Genomic DNA, 19820 nt, shown 5'->3' with positions numbered 1-19820 from the left:
CCCATGTCCCCTCCCCTGTCCCCTCACCTGTCCCTCTGTCCTTCACCTGTCCATGTCCCCTCACCTGTCCCGTGTCCCCTCCCCTGTCCCCTCACCTGTCCGTGTCCCCTCACCTGTCCCTCTGTCCCTCACCTGTCCGTGTCCCCTCACCTGTCGGTGTCCCCTCACCTGTCCGTGTCCCCTCACCTGTCCCGTGTCCCCTCACCTGTCCCCGTGTCCCCTCACCTGTCTGTGTGTCCCCTCACCTGTCCCTGTGTCCCCTCACCTGTCCGTGTCCCCTCACCTGTCCTGTGTCCCCTCACCTGTCCCCGTGTCCCCTCACCTGTTCCTGTCCCCTCACCTGTTCCTGTCCCTCACCTGTCCCGTGTCCCCTCACCTGTCCCCGTGTCCCCTCACCTGTCCCGTGTCCCCTCACCTGTCCCTGTCCCCTCACCTGTCCCTGTCCCCTCACCTGTCCGTGTCCCCTCACCTGTCCCTGTCCCCTCACCTGTTCCTGTCCCCTCACCTGTCCCTGTCCCCTCACCTGTCCGTGTCCCCTCACCTGTCCCTGTCCCCTCACCTGTCCCTGTCCCCTCACCTGTCCCGTGTCCCCTCACCTGTCCTGTGTCCCCTCACCTGTCCCTGTCCCCTCACCTGTCCGTGTCCCCTCACCTGTCCGTGTCCCCTCCGCTCTCCGCGGGCCCCGCCCTGTCCCGGCCTTTAAATCCCCGCGGGGCCGGAGCCGCCCCTGGGGGGGACGGGGGGGGACAGGGGGAGGGGACACTGGGGGGGGACATTGGGGACAAGGGGAGGGGGACACCGAGGGGGGACATGAAGGGACACAGGGGACGGGGGGGTGACACTGGGGAGGTGACACAAGGGGGGACATGGGGGAGGGGGAGGTGACACTGGGGGTCCCTGAGGTGACACTGGAGGTGACACCGGGGGCGGGGGGAGGTGACACCGGGGGCGGGGGGAGGTGACACCAGGAGTGGCCGCTCCGGTCCGGCCGGTCCGAGACCCCCGGCCATGGGGGGGGATGGGGACAGGGGGGGCTTTTTGGGGTCGGGGTTTATTTTTTGGGGGGCTGGGGGGGTTAATTTTGGGTCTGGGGGGTTGTTTTGGGGCTGGGGGGGTTAATTTCGGGGCCGGGGGGCTTATTTTTGGGGACAGGGGGGGTTGTTTTGGGGACAGGAGATTTTTTTTTTTGGGGGGGGGGGGGTCGGATGGGTTATTTTGGGTCGGGGGGTTGTTTTTTGGGACGAGGGGGGGTTTGTTTTGGGTCTGGGGATTTTTTGGGGGTCGGGGGGTTATTTTGGGGTCAGGGATTATTTTTTGGGGGGGACAGGGGTGTTGTTTTGGGGACAGGGGGGTTAATTTTGGGCCAGTCCCGGGGGGGGATATTGGGACCCCCCCCCCAAACAACATCGCCCCTCTCGGGACCCCCAAACCCCCCTCGGGACCCCCAAACCCCCCCCGGACCCCCCCGGGTTTAATCCGCCCTTAATGAGGGACCCCCGCGGCCCCGGGCCCGCGGCCAGCGCTGCTGCCGTCACTGCCCAGGTCCATCAAAACCCCCCAAAATCCCCCCAAAATCCATCCGGGACCCCCCAAAATCCATCCGAGACCCCCCAAAATACACCCAGACCCCCCAAAATCCATCCGGACACCCCAAAATTCATCCAAACCCCTCAAAATCCATCCAGATCTCCCTGAAATTCACCCAAATCCCCCCCCAAATCCCCCCAAAATCCATCAAAATCCCCCCAAAATCCACCTGGATCCCCCAAAATACACCCAAACCCCCCCAAACCCTCCCAAAATCCATCCGGGACCCCCCAACCCCCCCAAAAATACACCCAAATCCCCCCAAAATCCATCAAAACCCCCCAAAATCCATCCAGACCCCCCAAAATACACTCGGACCCCCCCCCAAATCCCCCCCAAATCCCCCCCAAATCCACCTGGGACCCCCCAAACCCTCCCTAAATCCACCCAGACCCCCCCAAAATCCATCCGGAACCCCCAAAATCCATCCGGAACCCCCAAAAAATCCAGACACACCAAAAATCTTTTTTTTTTTTGTTTCTCAAATTTATTATTTACACGACTCGATCCCCCCCCAATAAAAAGGGTCCCACCTCTGCCCCCCCCCCAAAAAAAAATTGGGGTGACAGCGAGGGGGGGTGGGATGAATAGGACCCCCCTGACCCTCCTCGGGGGGTGGATTGGGGTTTTTTGGGGGGGGGTCCTGAAGTCCAGGGCTGTTTTTGGGGGTCCCCAGAGGTCTGGGGGATTTTTGGGGGGGGGTCCCAATGTCCAGGGCTGTTTCTGGGAGGGGTCCCGATGTCCAGGTCTGATTTTGGGGGGGGGGGGGGTCCCAAGGCCCGGGGGGTGTTTTGGGGGTCCCCTGATGCCCAGGGGGAGGTTTAATTTGGGTCTGGGGGTGTTTTTGGGGCTCCCTCAAAGTCCAGGTCTGTTTTTAGGGGTCCCCTGTGGTCTGGGGGGTTTTTTTGGGGATCCCCAAGGTCCTTTGGGATGATTTTGGGGGTCCCCTGAGGCCCTGGGGGTGTTTTTAGGGGTCCCCCAATGCCCAGGGGGGTCCATTTGGGTCTGGGGGTGTTTTGAGGGCTCCCTCGAAGCCCGGGGGGTATTTTTGGGGTCCCCCGAGGCCCGGGGGGGTTAATTGGGGTCTGGGGGCTATTTGGGGCTGGGGGGCTGGTAGGGGTCCAGCAGGAGGGAGCTGAAGGTGTTGACCTTGTCCCCCCCCCGCACCTCGTGGGGCAGCAGCGGCAACTTCACGATGTGAAAGTCCTCGTAGAGGTCCTCCATCTGGGGGGGGGGACACTCTGAGACCCCCGGGACCCCCAGGGACCACCCTGAGACCCCCAGGGACCCTCTGAGACCCCCAGGGACCCCCAGGGACCCTCTGAGAGCCCCAGGGACCCTCTGAGACCCCCGGGACCCCCAGGGACCACCCTGAGACCCCCGGGACCCTCTGAGACCCCCGGGACCACCCTGAGACCCCCAGGGACCCCCAAAACCCCCCTGAGAGACCCCCGGGACCCTCTGAGACCCCCAGGGACCCTCTGAGAGCCCTGAGACCACCCTGAGACCCCCAGGGACCACCCAGAGACCCCCAGGACCCCCCTGAGAGCCCTGAGAGACCCCCGGGACCCTCTGAGACCCCCAGGGACCCTCTGAGACCCTCCTGAGAGCCCTGAGACCCCCAGGGACCCCCAGGGACCCTCTGAGAGCCCTGGGACCACCCTGAGAGACCCCCGGGACCCTCTGAGACCCCCAGAGACCACCCTGAGACCCCCAGGGACCCTCTGAGACCCCCGGGACCCTCTGAGACCCCCAGGGACCCTCTGAGACCCCTGGGACCACCCTGAGACCCCCCTGAGAGCCCTGAGACCACCCAGAGACCCCCAGGGACCCTCTGAGGCCCCCAGGGACCCCCAGGACCCCCCTGAGAGACCACCCAGAGCCCCCCCAAAACCTCCTCGAGACCCCTGAGAGCCCCAAAACCCCCCTGAGCCCCCTGAGAGATCCCCCAAAACTCCACTGAGTGACCCCTGAGAGCTCCAAACCCACGCCAGGACCCCTGAGAGACCCCCCAAACCCCCAACAGACCCCAGGGACCCCTCTGAGAGCCCCGAGAGACCCCTCTGAGACCCCCAGGACCCTCAAGGGACCCCTGAGACCCTGGAGACCCCCCCAAGACCCCTGAGGGACCCCGAGACCCCCCAAACCCCCCCCTCCCCCCGCCCCAGAGCTCCCCAAAGCCCCCTGAGACCACAGAGACCCCTGAGACCCCTGAGACCATCCTGAACCCCACCCCAGAGCCCATGGATGTGTTACCTGTCCCACAAACCCCTCCTGAGCCCCGCCCAGAGCCCAGGTGAGTTTTACCTGGTTCAGGTACTTGGCTTAAACACTTCCTGAGCCCCTCAAATCCCCTTCCAAAGCCCAGGTGGGTGTTCTCTGCCCCCCAAATCCCCTCCAAACCCCCCCAAATCCCCTCCAGGTGTGTGTTACCTGCCCCACAAACCTCGCCCCCAGAGCCCAGGTGAGTTACCTGGTCCAGGTACTTGGCCTGTATCTTGTGCCTGGCCTCGCACATGGGGCAGGGCTGGAGCAGTGACCCCACAAACCCCATCCCATAGCCCAGGTGAGGTTACCTGTCCCCCCCAGAGCCCAGGTGAGTTACCTGAGCCCCGCCCAGAGCCCAGGTGAGTTACCTGGTCCAGGTACTTGGCCTGTATCTTGTGCCTGGCCTCACACATGGGGCAGGGCTGGAGCAGTGACCCCACAAACCCCCCAGATCCCCTCCAGGTGTGTGTTACCTGTCCCAAACCCTGCCCAGGTGAGTTACCTGGTCCAGGTACTTGGCCTGTATCTTGTGCCTGGCCTCGCACATCCGGCAGGGCCGGGCGGGGTCGGGGAACACCAGCTGGTTCACCACGATGTTGTGGGTGTCGATGCGGCACTTGGCCAGTTCCTGGATCAGACGCTCCGTCTCGTACAGCGACAGGAACTCCGCGATGCAGACACAGATAAAGGTGGTTTGTTCCTGGGGATGGGGACAGGGACATTGGGGACAGCTGGGGACATTGGGGACAGTGACACAGGGACACAGTGACACAGGGACGCTCCGTCTCGTACAGCGACAGGAACTCCGCGATGCAGACGCAGATAAAGGTGGTCTGCTCCTGGGGACACACAGGGGACATTGGGGACAGCTGGGGACATTGGGGACAGTGACACAGGGACACAGGGACACAGGGACACAGTGACACAGGGACACACAGACGCTCTGTCTCGTACAGCGACAGGAACTCGGCGATGCAGACACAGATAAAGGTGGTTTGTTCCTGGGGACACACAGGGGACATTGGGGACAGCTGGGGACATTGGGGACAGTGACACAGTGACACAGGGACACAGGGACACACAGACGCTCCGTCTCGTACAGCGACAGGAACTCCGCGATGCACACACAGATAAAGGTGGTCTGCTCCTGGGGACACAGGGGACACATTGGGGACATTGGGGACAGCTGGGGACATTGGGGACAGGGACACAGTGACACAGGGACACACAGACGCTGCGTCTTGTACAGCGACAGGAACTCGGCAATGCACATGCAGATAAACGTGGTCTGCTCCTGGGGACACACACAGGGGACATTGGGGACACATTGGGGACATTGGGGACACAATCAGGACATTGGGGACACCGGGGATATTGGGGATATTGGGGACAGGGACACAATAACACACAGACGCTCCGTCTCGTACAGCGAGAGAAACTCGGCGATGCACACACAGATAAAGGTGGTCTGCTCCTGGGGACACACACAGGGGACATTGGGGACACATTGGGGACAGTGAGGGACACCCAGACACAGGGACACACAGACGCTCCGTCTCGTACAGCGACAGGAACTCCGCGATGCACACACAGATAAACGTGGTTTGTTCTTGGGGACACATTGGGGACATGGGGGACATTGGGGACACTGGGGACACTGGGGACATTGGGGACAGGGACAGGGACACACAGACGCTGCGTCTCGTACAGCGACAGGAACTCGGCAATGCACACGCAGATAAAGGTGGTCTGCTCCTGGGGACACATTGGGGACATTGGGGACAGCGAGAGACACCAGGGACAGTGACACCACAGTCAACATGGACACAGGGACACAGGACACGGGGATACAGTGACACAGGAACACAGGGACAAGAACTAGGCCACGGACACTCCAATGAACGTGTCCTGCTCCTCGGACACAGCGGGGACATTGGGGACAAGGACGTTGGGGACAAGGACATTGGGGACAGGGACATTGGGGACAGGGACACAGGACACACGTGCCACCCCCCAGGTGCCCTCAATCGATGGTCCTTATCCCTGTCCCCATCTGGGTCCCTGTCCCTGCCCCGAGGGGTCCCTGTCCCCACCCCTGTCCCCATCGCTGTCCCCTGGGTTTATTCCCCTCAGGAATGTGCCCAGACCTGTCCCTGTCCCTGTCCCCAGTCCCTCCCAGCCCCCCAGTCCCCCCAGTCCCACCCAGTCCCCCCAGTCCCCTCCCAGTCCCCTCCCAGTGTCCCCAGTCCCCTCCCAGTGTCCCCAGTCCCCCCCCAGTCCCCTCCCAGTGCCCCCCCAATCCCTCCAGTCCCCCCCAGTCCCCCCAGTGCTCACTCACCGGGTCCTTGAACTGCTCGCTGACCGAGCGGATCACGGGCAGAGTCTCCTCCAGCTTGGAGGCCAATTGGTCAGCGTTCATGTCCCCCAGCCCCAGCATGTTACACATCTGGGGGGACAGAGTGACCACTGACCCCACTGACCACTACTGACCCCTACTGACCCCTACTGACCATCACTGACCCCTACTGACCCTCACTGACCACCCCAGGTCCATTGGTCAGCGTTCATGTCCCCCAGCCCCAGCATGTTACACATCTGGACACATGGACAGAGTGACCACTGACCTCACTGACCACCTCTGACCTGGTTACTGACCCCCCAAAGCCCCCCAGAGTCCCCCAGCCCCAATAATCGCCCCCCAAGCTCCAATTATCCCCCTGTGGAGCCCCCCAAAACCCCAATTATCATCCCCCAAATCCCCTCAGAGCCCCCCAAATCTGCCCCAGAGCCCCCCAGCCCTTATTATCACCCCCCAAATCCCCCTCAGAACCCCCAAATCCCCCCCAGAGCCCCCCCAGAGCCCCCACCTGCGATATGAAGGGGCTGATCTGGTTTTTGATCTGCATGAGCCTCCCCAGGCCCCTCTCCACGATGGTGGGGAAGTTGAGCAGGCGCAGCGTGTGCCCCGTGGGGGCCGTGTCGAAGACCACCACCGAGAAATTCATCCCCTTCACCAGCCTGGGGGGACAGGAGACCCTCAGAGACCCCCAGGGACCCCCAGAGACCCCTCCCCACAGCCAGGGACCCCCCAGAGTCCCCTGAGAGCCCCAGGAATCCCCCCAGAGCCCCCCAGAGAGCCGTGTCAAAGACCACCACCGAGAAATTCATCCCCTTCACCAGCCTGGGGGGCACCAGGGACCCTCAGAGACCCCCAGAGACCCCTCCCCACAGCAGAGACCCCCCCCCGAGCCTTCAGAGACCCCTCCCCACACCCAGACCCCCCCCCAGGACCCCCCTCAGAGCCCCCCCAGACCCCCCCAGGATCCCCCAGATCCCCTCTAGCCCCCCTCCCCACACTCAGAGCCCCCTCCCCAGGCCCAGAAACCCCCCCAAACCCTCCCAGGACCCCCCCCCCGAGCCCTCAGAGACCCTTCCTCAGGCCCAGACCTCCCCAGGATCCCCCCTGAGACCTCAGAGACCCCCCTCCCTGCACTCAAAGTCCCCCCAGAGCCCCCCAGACCCCCCCCAGCCCCCCTGGGTGCCCCCAGCCCCACCTCATGACCTCGGCGTAGCTCATGGCCTCGTCGATGCCGGGGAAGGCGCTCATGGCCTCCTGCATCATCTTCTTGCCCATGCTGAGCACGTTGTCCTCCTCGAAAAACTCGTCTGGCAGCTCGGCCACGCCCAGGCTGGGGTCGATCTCCTGGATTGGGGATGGGGAGGGGGCTCTGAGACCCCCTGGGACCCCGCAGAGACCCCCAAAACCCACCCTGAGACCCCCCTGTTATCAGGGACCTCGGCCACGCCCAGGCTGTGGTCCATCTCCTGGATTGGGGGAGAGGAGGGGGCTCAGGGACCCCCAGAGACCCCACAGGGACCCCCCAAACCCCCCCTGTCATTGGGGAGCTCGGCCACGCCCAGGCTGGGGTCGATCTCCTGGGGAGGGGATGGGGAGGGGGCTCAGGGACCCCCTGGGACCCCGCAGAGACCCCCAAAACCCACCAGGATACCCCAAACCCACCCTGAGACCCCACAGAGACCCTTCTGTCATAGGGGAGCTCAGCTACCCCCAGGCTGGGGTCAATCTCCTGCTCCAGGACAGGGGAGGGGGCTCAGAGACCCCTGAAAACCCACCCAGGGACACCCTGAGACCCCCCAGGACCTCCTGGGACCCATCAGGACCCCCTGAGAGCTCCCTGAGATCCCCCAGGACACCCCCAAGACCCCTCAGAACCCCCCAAAACTCCCCCCTAGACCCTCCAGAATCCCCTCAGACCCCCCCAAGACACTCAGAACTCTCCCCAGGACCCCCTCAGGACCCCCGAGACCCCCCTGAGATGCACTAGGACCCCCCCAAACCCCTCAGATCCCCTCAGACCCTCCAGGAACCCCCAGGACCCTCCGAACTCACCTCAAGACCCCCCAAATCCCCCCAAGACCGCCCCAAAACCCTCCAAGATCTCTCAAAACTCCCCCCATGACCCTCCAAGACTCCCCAGGACCTACCTGGGATGCCCCAGATCCCCCCAAATCCCCCTCAAATCCCCTCGAATCCCCCCCAAACCCCCTCAGACCCTCCCAGACCCCTCCAGGACCCCCCAACCCCCCCCTCAAATCCCCCCCAAGTGCTCCAAGACCCCCCAGAACCCCCCAAAATCTCCCCCCAGGACCCCCAGGACCCACCATGGCGAAGAGGTTGTCGTAGCCCGTGACCTTGGTGGGCACTTTGGAGAATTTCTGGTCGAAGGCGTCCGAGATGTTGTGGGCGGGGTCGGTGGAGATGATCAGGACACTCTCCCTGACCCGGGACAGCTGCACGGCCAGGCTGCAGCTGCGGGGGGAGACAGGGGGGGTTCAGGGGGTTTGGGGGGATCTGGGGGGTCCTGGGGGGTCCTGGGGGGAGTTTTAGGGAGTTCTGGGGGACTTTAGTGAGTCCTGGGGGGAGTTTTGGGGGGTCCTGGGGAGATCCGGGTTGGTCGTGGAGGGTCTAGGAGAGAGTTGTGGGGGGGTTTGAGAGGTTTTGGGGGGTCCTGGGGGGATTTTGGGGGGATTTGAGGGGTCCTGGTGGGATTTGGGGGGTCCCAGGGGGTCTAGGGAGGAGTTTTAGGAGGTTATACGAGCTCCTGGGGGATCCTAGGTGGGTCTCAGGGCAGTCCTGGGGGGTTTGGGGGGTCCTGGGGGGTCCCAGGTGAGTCCCAGAGGGATTTGAGGGGATCTGGGGGGACCTGGGAGACCTCAGGGGGGTCCTGAAGGGTCTGGGGGGGGAGTTTAGGGGATCCTGGGGGGATTTGAGGGGGTTTGGGGGGTCCTGGGGGGTCCTGGGTGTCTCCTCAATGTCCCCTCTGGGCTCAGTGTCCCCTCGGTGTCCCCTCAGGTGTGTCAGTGTCCCCTCATGGGACAAGTGTGACCCCTCAGTGTCCCCCAATGTCCCCTCAGGTCCCCCCAGAGCTCAGAGTCCCCTCAGGGCTCAACGTCCCCTCAGGGCTCGGTGTCCCCCCAGAGCTCAGGACCCCCCCAGTGTCCCCTCATGTCCCCTCGGTGTCCCCTCAGGGCTCAGTGTCCCCTCAGGGTCCCCTCAATGTCCCCTCACGTCCCCCCCCATTCCCCTCTCCCCCCCTCCCCTCTCACTCACCTGCACGTCGTCTTGCCCACGCCGCCCTTTCCCCCCACGAAGATCCACTTGAGGCTGCGCTGCTCGATGATGTTGCCCAGGGTGGGCTCCAGCGGCTCCACGTCGGGCGCGTCCTCGAACTCCTCGGGGGCCTCGGCCGCCCACCCTCCGCCCGCCGCCGCCATCTTCCCCGCGCCGCCGCCCGCCGCGCGCTGATTGGTCACCGCCACACCGCGCCCTGCCTCCTTCTCATTCCTATTGGTTCTCTTCGCTGTCACTCCTCACCTCATTGGTCCGTCGCGCTGTCACTCCTCACTATGAGGGCGGGGCCTCAGCATGGCCTCTCCTCTTGTTGCCAAGCAACGTCGCCTCGCTGTTAAGGCGGTGACGTCACAAATGTGCGCCGTTGTCGCGTCGGTGACGTCAGCACCGGCGGCGGACAAGATGGCGGCGCGCGGTGAGGACCGGGAGGCCCCGGACGCGCCTTCCCCGCCCCCCCCCGGGCCCGGCGGCGGCGTCAACGTCTTCGCCAACGACGGCTCCTTCCTGGAGCTCTTCAAGAGGAAAATGGAGGCCGAGGAGCAGCAGCGGGAGCGGGAGGCGGCGGCGGGAGGGACCGGAGGCACCGGCGGAGGGACCGGCACCGGGACCGGGTCGCAGCGAGGAGGGGACGGAGCCAAGAGGAGCGGAGGGGGCGCGCTGGGATTTGTAAGGAGTGAGGGGGAACGGGGGGAAATGGGAGAAGCGGGGCCGGTACCGAGAGAAGCGGGAGAAAGGGGCCGGTTCCCACTTGGGACCCCCAAATCCTGACTTGGGACCCCCCAAAATCTCCCCTGAGACTCCTCAAATCCCCACCTGGGGATGGGACACACCTGGGACCCCCCAAATCCCCTCCTGGTACCCCTAAATTCCACCTGAGACCCCCAAAACATCCCCAAAATCCCCCCAAAACCCCCCCGGGACCCCCCAGACCCCCCCCGTTTCTGGAATTTGGAGGTCCCAGGGGGGATTTGGGGTCCCAGGTGGGACAGGGGGTCCCAGGTGTCCCCCAGGTGGGATTTGGGGGGTTCCAGAGGTGGATTTGGGGTCCCAGGTGTGTCCCCTCCCCAGGTGGGGAGGTTTGAGGGGTCCCAGGTGTGCCCCAGGTGGGATTGGGGCGTCCCAGGTGTGGATTTGGGGGTTCCCAGGGAGGTTTTGGGGGGTCCCAGGTGGGACAGGGGGTCCCAGGTGTGTCCCAGATGAGGATTTGATGTCCCAGGTGTCCCTCCTCCCCAGGTGGGGGGATTTGGGGGGTCCCAGGGAGGTTTTGGGGGGGTCCCAGGTGTGGATTTAGGGGGTCCCAGGTGTGTCCCCTCCCCAGGTGGGTGGATTTGGGGGGTCCCAGGTGTGGATTTGAGGGGATTTGGGGTCCCAGGTGTGTCCCCTCCCCAGGTGGGGGGATCTGGGGGTCCCAGGGAGGTTTTGGGGGGGATTTTAGGGATCCCAGGTGAGGACAGGTCCCCCCTCCCCAGGTGGGCCGGCGGCGGGGCGGGAACAAACTGGCCCTGAAAACCGGAGTCGTGGCCAAGAAACAGAAAACGGACGAGGAGGTGAAAGGGGGGGGATTTGGGGGGTCCTGGGGGGGATTTGGGGGGATCAGGGGAGGATTTGGGGGTCCTGGGGCAGGACTGGGGGTCCTGGAGGGGATTTGGGGGGTCCTGGGGGGGAAATTTGGGGTCAAGTGGGGACACTGGGGATTCTGGGAGGGGAAATTTTGGGTCCTGGGTGGGGATCAGGGAGGATGAGGGGGGAATTTGGGGGGTCCTGGAGGGGAAATTTGGGGTCCTGGGGCAGAATTTTGGGTCCTGGAGGGGATTTGAGGGGGATGAGGGGAGGATGGGGCATTTTTGGGGCATTTTTGGGCCTGTTTTGGGACATTTTTTGGGCTATTTTTGCGTCATGTTTGGGGACTTTTTGGGACATTTTTTGGGCATTTTTTGGGCCACTTTTGGTCTGTTTTTGGGCCATTTTTGGTTCATTTTAGGGCCGTTTTTGGGACATTTTTTGAGACGTTTCTGGGACATTTTTGGGACATTTTTGCAACATCTTTGGGTCGGTTTTGGGGCCATTTTTGGGCTGTTTTTGGGTAATTTTTGGGGACTTTTTGGGCCATATTTGGAACATTTTTGGGCTGTTTTTGGGGACACTTTTAGGCCATTTTTGGGGCCATTTGTGAGACATTTAGGGGCCATTTTGGGTCATTTTTGGGCCATTTTGGGTGGGTTTTGGTCATTTTTGGGACATTTTTTCGGATACTTTCGGGCCATTTTTGGGCCGTTTTTGGGCTATTTTCGGGACATATTTGGACCAATTTTTGGGCCGTTTTTGGGACACTTTTGGGCCGTTTTGGGCAGGTGCTGACGAGTAAAGGCGACGCCTGGGCCAAGTACTTGGCCGAGGTGCAGAAGTACAAAGCTCATCAGTGCAGCGACGACGACAAGACGAGACCCCTGGTCAAATAACCACGGACCCCCCCCCCAAAAATAACCCCGAAAACCATGGGGGGACCCCAAAACCCGGCTGGGAACCCCCCAAAAATCCCCCAAAAATCCGTGGGGGAGCCCTAAAAAACCCCCCAAAAAGTCCATGGGGGGACCCAAACCCGGCTGGGAACCCCCAAAAATCTCCCAAAAATCCATGGGGGAGCCCTAAAAACCTGGCTGGGAACCCCCAAAAAACTCCATGGGGGAGCCCAAAACCTGGTCAGAATCCTCCAAAAATCTCCAAAAAAACATGGGGGGAGCCCAAAAACCCGGCTGGGAACCCCCCAAAAAATCCCCAAAAAATCCATGGGGGAAACCCCAAAATCTCCCCAAAAAACACCTGGGGGGGCGTGGCCAGGGACACACCCACCCCCCCCCAAAAAAACCCCCAAAAATCCATGGGGGGACCCCAAACCCACCTGGGCAAAAAGGCTCCGGCCCCTCCTTAAAAAACACCTGTTGGGCGTGGTCAGGGGCACGCCCACCCCTAAATAAAGCTCCGCCCCCTCCCCCAAATTTCACCTGACCACGCCCAACCCCCCCAAATTTGGTGAGATAACGTTGACCCCTCCCCCACCTGTGCCAAGGTGGGGTTTTGGCCACGCCCACCCCAATGTGGCCACGCCCCCAAATATGGCCACGCCCCCTTTCCCCGAAAAAGGTGGAAACCCCCCCCTCCCCCCCAAAAACCACCTGGGACAGGTGAGGGGGTCCCGCCCCTCCCCCCTCCCCAAAAATCCCTATTTAAAGGTGAAGGGCGCAGGCCCCGCCCCTTTTTCTATGGTCACGCCCCCTCCCCTGCCCCGCCCCCCCCCCGACGCGTTTTGGGGGAAATTGGGGGGGGGAGGGGCGGAAATAAAGAGCTCAAAAATTTCGGCGGAGTCGAGAATTTTTTGGGGAAAATTGGGGTTTTTGGGGGAGTTTTTGGGGGTTTTTTTGGGGGAAGTTTTTTGGAGGATTTTGAGGTTTTCTGGGGGGGTTGGAGGACTTTTGGGGGGGGGATTTTTTTGGGGGGTTTTGGGGCCTGGCCCAGTTCAGCCCAGTTCCTCCAGTTCCCCCACCAGTTCATCCCAGTTGACCTCACCTGCCCCTATTTCTCTCCCAGTTCTTCCCAGTCCCTCCCAGTTCCCCACCAGTCACTCCCAGTTCCCTCTGGGTGAACTGGAACTCCCACTTCCCACTCCTCCCAGTTCCCTGCCAGTTTCCCCAGTTCCCCCCGATACCCCTGGGGGGGAGTTTCTGTCCCCCCCATTTGCCCCGCAATGGTTCCTCCCGCGCGCGGTGCACGCCGGGACTCGCAGTCCCCACTCTTTTCCGATGACTCTGCGCATGCGCGCTGCCCTCCCCCGCATCTTCCTTTTGACCCGCGCGCAATGCACGCCGGGATTCGTAGTCCCTGCTCCCTTCTAAGGACTGCGCATGCGCGCGGCGCTCCCCGCCTCTTCCCTTTGGCGCCGCCCCGCCCCTTCCTGCGCAAGCCCCGCCCCCAGGGCGCGTGAGGCGGCGCGCGGGGCGGACGGTGGCCGGAGGGGGTCACGGGGGGCAGCGCCAAACCCCCCCCGGCCGCGCCGCCCCCCCCCGGGATAACCCCACCGGGACCCCCCCAAAACCCGCCCCGGGATCCCCCGCCCCAAAATAAACCCCCAGAGGGACGGCGGGACCCCCCCGGGACTCCCCGGGCAGGTACCGGCGGTGGGGGGGGGGGCGGCGGGGCCTGGTTTTGGGGGGGGGGATCTGAGGGGAGAATTGGGGAGGGGAATTTGGGGAGGGGTCTTGAATTGGGGGGGGGGGAATTGGGGGGGACCGGGACACTGGGGGGGGGGTTGGGGGCGTGGGGGGATGGTTTGAGGGAATTTGGGGGGATTTTGGGGGATCCGGGAGGGGTTGGGGGGGTCTTTGGGAGTCTTTGGGGTCTGGGGGGGTTTTAGGGGGGATTTGAGGTTTGAGGGGCTCAAATTGGGGGTCCTGAGGGGGGGATGGAGATCAGGGGAGGTTTTGAGAGGATCTGGGGGGGTTTGAGGGGGTTTTGGGGGGGTCCGGGGGGGGCTTGAGGGGGGTTTTGGGGGATTTTTGAGGTCTGGGGGGGTTTTGGGGCCGGGGGGGCTCAAATTGAGGGTCCTGAGGGGGGGGAGGGGATGGAGATCTCGGTGGGGGGGAGGGGGAGGGGAGGGGGAGGACCCCAGACCCTTTTTTTGCCCTTTTTTCTCCCCTCCCATTTCCCCCCCCCCTCCCCCGGTCCCGTTTCTCTCCCGCCATTTCCGGCCCCACGTGCGCGCCCCTCCCCCACCCCCCCTTCCCCCACCCCCCCCCAAAAAAAAAAACAACAAAACAAAAGGGGTCTGAGAGGGGGAGGGTCCCAAAATGTTCCCCCTCAGAGACCCTCTTGGGACCCCCCCCCCCCAATTATTGACCCCGAGACCCCCCCAGGGCCCTCCAGGACCCCCCTGGCCCCCATTTCTCCCCCCCAACCCCCATTTCTCCCCCAGGACCCCCCCAGGACCCCCCCGGCCATGGAGTGGACCCCAGACGAGCAGGGCCTGCAGCAGGTGCTGCAGCTGCTCAAGGACTCCCAGTCCCCCAACACGGCCACGCAGAGGGTGGTGCAGGATGTATCCTGCCCTGGGGGTCCTGGGGGGATTTTGGGGGGTCCTGGGGGGATTTGGGGGGGTCCTGGGGGGATTTGGGGGGGATTCTGAGGGATTTTGGAGAGGTCTAGGGGGGTCTGGGGAACCCTGTGAGGTCTGTGAGGGGATTTTGGGGGGTCTGGGGGGATTGGAGGGGGATTCTGAGGGGTTCTGGGGGGATTTTGGGGGGTCTGGGGGATCCTGGGACCACCATGAAGGGGCTGGGACCCCCAGGATTGGGGCTGGGACCCCCGAAATGGGGATGGGACCCCCAGAATTGGGGCCGGGACCCCCAAAATTGAGGCTGGGACCCCCAGAATTGGGGCCGGGACCCCCACAATTGAGGATGGGACCCCCAGGATGAGGATGGGACCCCCAGAATTGGGACTGGGACCTCCAGGATGGGACTGGGACCCCCAGAATTGGGTCTGAGACCCCCAGAATTGAGGCTGGGACCCCCAAAATTGGGGCTGGGACCCCCAAAATTGGAGCGAGAGGAGCAGAACTGGGACATCCACCCCCCCTTGGGGGGGATTTTGGGTCTTTTGGGGTCGAGAATTGGGGAGGGGGCTGTGGGGGTTGGGCAGCCCCCCCGCGTGTCCCTCCTTAACCCTTTCCTGCCCAGAAACTGAAACAGCTCAACCAATTCCCCGACTTCAACAATTACCTGATCTTCGTCCTCACCCGCCTCAAATCCGAAGGTTTGGGGGGGGATTTTGGGGGGTCCTGGGGGGTCTCGGGGGGGGGTTACAGCAATGAGAGCCCCCCCAGCCCCTCGCAGCCCCCCCAAAGCCCCTTTTCCCCCTCCCCAGATGAGCCCACGCGGTCCCTGAGCGGGCTGATCCTCAAGAACAACGTCAAGGCTCATTTCCAGAGTTTCCCCCCTCCCGTGGCCGAGTTCATCAAACAGGAGTGTCTGAACCACCTGGGGGACAACTCCTCGCTCATCCGGGCCACCATCGGTGAGGGGGGGCCTGGGGGGCTCAGAGTGACCGAAAAACAGCCCCAAACTGCCCCAGAAACTGCCCTGAAACTGCTCCCAAAATGGCCCAAAAACTGTCCTGAAACTGCCCTAAAACAGCTCCCAAAATGGCCCCAGAATTGACATGAAGGTGACCTGAAAGTGCCCCAAAACTGACTTAAAACAGCCCCAAAAACTGACCTAAAACCGTCCCCAAAACGACCCCAAAACCGACCTAAAACAGCCCAAAAATTGCCCCAAAAACTGGTCTGAAAGAGGCTCAAAACTGACCTGAAACTGCCCAAAAACCGCCCCAAAAACAGCCCCAGAACAGCCCCTAAAACTGCCCCAAAATGGCCACAAAACCGCCCTGAAATGGCCCCAAAACTGCTCCAGAACTTTCTCTACACCACCCAAAATCCCCTCCAACCCCCCCATAATCCCCCCAAACCCCCCATAATCCCCCCAAACCCCCCAAAAATCTCCTTCAAACCCCCCAAAAATCCCCTCCAAACCTTCCCCAAACCCCCCAAAATCTCCTCCAAACCCCCCAAATCCCCCAAAATCCCCTCCAGACCCCCCAAAACTCCCTCCAAATCCCCCCAAATCCCCTCTAAACCCTCAAAATCCCCTCCAAACCTTCCCCAAACCCCCCAAAATCTCCTCCAACCCCCCCAACCCCCCCCTAAATTTCTCTAAATCCCCCAAAACTGGCTCCAAACCCCCCAAAATCCCCCCCAAACCCCCCCAAACTCACCTGTCCCCATCTCACCTGTGCCCATCTCACCTGCCCAGGTATCCTGATCACCACCATCGCCTCCAAGGGGGAGCTGCAGATGTGGCCGGAGCTGCTGCCCCAACTCTGCAACCTGCTCAACTCCGAGGACTACAACACCTGCGAGGTCACCTGGGCTGGGGACTCACCTGGGCAGGGGAGCTCACCTGGGCTGGGGGACTCACCTGGGGAGCAGGGGACTCACCTGGGCAGGGGGGGACTCACCTGGGCAGGGGGACTCACCTGGGGAGGGGACTCACCTGGAGAGGGAGAAACTCACCTGGGCTGGGGGAACTCACCTGGGCTGGGGGAGCTCACCTGCAGAGGGGAAACTCACCTGGAGAGGGGGAAAACTCACCTGGAGGGGAGGGGGAAACTCACCTGGGCTGGGGGGAAAATTCACCTGGGCAGGGGGCGTGGCCTCGGCCAAGCCACGCCCCCTCACCCCCCGAATTTTGGGGGTTTCCAGGGGGCGTTTGGGGCTCTGCAGAAAATCTGCGAGGACTCCTCGGAGCTGCTGGACAGCGACGCCCTGAACCGGCCCCTCAACGTCATGATCCCCAAATTCCTGCAGTTCTTCAAGCACTGCAGCCCCAAGATCAGGTGTGGGGGGCTCACCTGGGCTCACCTGGGCTCACCTGGGCAGGTGGGAGTCGTGGGGAGTTGCTAGAAGTCCCAAAAATATCCTAAACCCCGAATGGAAAATCCCAAAAATTATCAGGTTCCCTAAATTTTGGGGCTCTTGGGATGCTGTAACCCCAAACTCAGGTGTGGGGGACAGGTGGGGACACACCTGTGGGTTCTGGGGGTGCTCAGGTGTCTCTGGGGGTGTCCAGGTGGATTTTAGGATGAGTTTTGGGTGCCCAGGTGTGTTTGGGGGTGCCCAGGTGTGTCTCGGGGTGCCCAGGTGTCGCTGGGGATGCCCAGGGGTCCCTGGGGGTGCCCAGGTGGATTTTAGGGTGGGTTTTAGGGGTCCCCAGGTGTGTCTGGGGGCACCCAGGTGTGTTTGGGGGTCCCCAGGTGTGTCTGGGGGCACCCAGGTGTGTTTTGGGCCCCCAGGTGTGTTTTGGGGTGTGTTTTGATTGCCCAGGTGTGTTTTGGGGTGGGTTTTTGGGGTGCCCAGGTGTCTCTAGAGGTACCCAGGTGTGTTTCGGGGTGTCTCTGGGGGCCCCCAGGTGTGTTTTGGGGTGTGTTTTGGGCCCCCAGGTGTGTCTGGGGGCACCCAGGTGTGTTTTGGGCCCCCAGGTGTGTTTTGGGGTGTGTTTTGGGGTGCCCAGGTGTGTTTTGGGCCCCAGGTGAGCCTGCCCCCCCCACAGGTCCCACGCCATCGCCTGTGTGAACCAATTCATCATGGACCGGGCCCAGGCCCTGATGGAGAACATCGACACCTTCATCGAGGTGAGGGCTCACCTGGGGCTCACCTGTGCTCATCCTCATCACCTGAGGCTCACGTGGGGCTCACCTGTGCCCCACCTGTCCTGTCCTCATCACCTGGGGCTCACCTGTGCCTCTCCTCATCACCTGGGGATCCACCTGTGCTCACCCTCATCACCTGGGGGGTCCCTGTGTCTCACCTGTGCCCATCCCCAGCACCTGTGGGTTCTGAGGGGTCTCACCTGTCTCACCTGTGCCCACCTGTCCTGTCCCAGCACCTGTGGGTTCTGAGGGGTCTCACCTGTCTCACCTGTGTCTCACCTGTCCTCCCCAGCACCTGTGGGGTCTGAGGGGTCTCACCTGTCTCACCTGTCCTCCCCAGCACCTGTGGGGTCTGAGGGGTCTCACCTGTCTCACCTGTGCCCACCTGTCCTCCCCAGCACCTGTGGGGTCTGAGGGGTCTCACCTGTCTCACCTGTGTCTCACCTGTCCTCCCCAGCACCCTGTTTGCCCTGGCGGTGGACGAGGACCCCGAGGTGAGGAAAAACGTGTGTCGGGCCCTGGTGATGCTGCTGGAGGTGGCGGATTGACCGTCTGATCCCCCACATGTACAGCATCATCCAGGTGAGTCACTCACCTGGGCACACCTGGGCACACCTGGGGACCCCCTGATCCCCCACATGTACAGCATCATCCAGGTGAGTCACCTGGGGACAGGTAACACAGGTACAGCATCATCCAGGTGTGCCCAGGTGAGGGGTTTGGAGGGGTTACCTGTGCCCAGGTGAGCTCACCTGTCCCCCCCTGGGCAGTTTGGGGGTCACCTGTGCCCAGGTGAGCTCACCTGTCCCCCCCGGGCAGTTTGGGTGTTACCTGTGCCCTTACCTGTGCCCACCTGTCCCCCCCGGGCAGTTTGGGTGTTACCTGTGCCCAGGTGAGGGTTTGGGGGTTACCTGTGCCCTTACCTGTGCCCACCTGTGCCCCCCGGGCAGTTTGGGGGTTACCTGTGCCCAGGTGGGGCATTACCTGTGCCCTTACCTGTGCCCACCTGTCCCCCCGGGCGGTTTGGGGGTTACCTGTGCCCAGGTGGGGCATTACCTGTGCCCTTACCTGTGCCCACCTGTCCCCCCCTGGGCAGTTTGGGGGTTACCTGAGGCCAGGTGAGGGGTTACCTGTGCCCTTACCTGTGCCCACCTGTCCCCCCGGGCAGTTTGGGGGGTTACCTGTGCCCTTACCTGTGCTCACCTGTCCCCCCGGGCAGTTTGGGGGTTACCTGTGCCCTTACCTGTGCTCACCTGTCCCCCCGGGCAGTTTGGGGGTTACCTGTGCCCTTACCTGTGCTCACCTGTCCCCCACCTGGGCAGTACATGCTGCAGAGGACTCAGGACAGTGACGAGAACGTGGCTCTGGAGGCCTGTGAGTTCTGGCTGACGCTGGCGGAGCAGCCCATCTGCAAGGAGGTGCTGACGGCGCACCTGGTGCAGTGAGTGATCCCAAAATACCCCCAAAAACCCCGAATTTCCCCCAAAACCCCCAAAGTGACCCCAAACCCTCCCCGGTCCAGGCTGATCCCGATCCTGGTGCACGGGATGAGATACTCGGAGATCGACATCATCCTGCTCAAGGTGGGGACACCTGCGACACCTGGGGGGACACCTGGGGACACCTGGGGCACACCTGGGGAGACACCTGGGGACACCTGAGACACACCTGGGACACACCTGGGACACCTGGGGACACACCTGGGGACACACCTGGGGACACACCTGGGACACCTGGGGACACCTGGGACACCTGGGACACACCTGGGACACACCTGGGACACACCTGGGGGACACACCTGGGGACACACCTGGGGACACACCTGGGACACACCTGGGACACACCTGGGGACCACCTGGGGACACACCTGGGACACACCTGGGGACACACCTGGGGGACACACCCTGGGGACACACCTGGGGACCACCCTGGGGACACCTGGGACACCTGGGGACACACCTGGGGCACCTGGGGACACACCTGGGGACACACCTGGGGACACACCTGGGACACCTGGGGACACACCTGGCACACCTGGGGACACACCTGGGACACA

General features: G+C 62.9%; 3 protein-coding genes and 1 long non-coding RNA gene across 4 annotated transcripts; 3 read left to right on the top strand and 1 right to left on the bottom strand.

The window, feature by feature from the left end:
• Positions 1 to 2679: 2679 nt before the first annotated feature.
• GET3 (guided entry of tail-anchored proteins factor 3, ATPase) lies at positions 2680 to 9653 on the bottom strand (the record flags this gene model as incomplete). Its single annotated transcript, XM_083882011.1, has 7 exons — positions 9488 to 9653; positions 8539 to 8686; positions 7410 to 7558; positions 6723 to 6873; positions 6194 to 6301; positions 4358 to 4555; positions 2680 to 2811 (listed from the first exon to the last, which is right to left on the bottom strand). Exons 1-7 carry the CDS (start codon positions 9649 to 9651, stop codon positions 2680 to 2682), a joined length of 1050 nt encoding a protein of 349 aa, XP_083738137.1. The 5' UTR covers positions 9652 to 9653.
• Positions 9654 to 9898: 245 nt separating this feature from the next.
• On the top strand, positions 9899 to 12001 carry TRIR (telomerase RNA component interacting RNase). The gene is made up of 3 exons (XM_083881974.1): positions 9899 to 10174; positions 10978 to 11055; positions 11860 to 12001. Exons 1-3 carry the CDS (start codon positions 9911 to 9913, stop codon positions 11965 to 11967), a joined length of 450 nt encoding a protein of 149 aa, XP_083738100.1. The 5' UTR covers positions 9899 to 9910; the 3' UTR covers positions 11968 to 12001.
• A 1616-nt stretch (positions 12002 to 13617) lies between these two features.
• Positions 13618 to 18072, top strand: LOC310921718 (transportin-2-like; the record flags this gene model as incomplete). Its single annotated transcript, XM_083881938.1, has 8 exons — positions 13618 to 13671; positions 14486 to 14597; positions 15238 to 15313; positions 15425 to 15574; positions 16369 to 16475; positions 16818 to 16951; positions 17665 to 17799; positions 18057 to 18072. The coding sequence occupies exons 2-8, from the start codon at positions 14499 to 14501 to the stop codon at positions 18070 to 18072; spliced, it is 717 nt and encodes a 238-aa protein (XP_083738064.1). The 5' UTR covers positions 13618 to 13671; positions 14486 to 14498.
• Positions 18073 to 18230: 158 nt separating this feature from the next.
• On the top strand, positions 18231 to 19348 carry LOC310921687. The gene is made up of 3 exons (XR_014592190.1): positions 18231 to 18346; positions 19087 to 19205; positions 19287 to 19348. It is a non-coding gene; the product is annotated as an uncharacterized lncRNA (long non-coding RNA).
• Positions 19349 to 19820: the final 472 nt, after the last annotated feature.

Source organism: Zosterops lateralis (assembly GCF_965231275.1).
Source record: "Zosterops lateralis genome assembly, chromosome: 36".
NCBI lineage: Eukaryota > Metazoa > Chordata > Aves > Passeriformes > Zosteropidae > Zosterops > Zosterops lateralis.
Note: the sequence above shows the minus strand (reverse complement) of the source record. Positions and strands in the feature narration are given on the sequence as shown.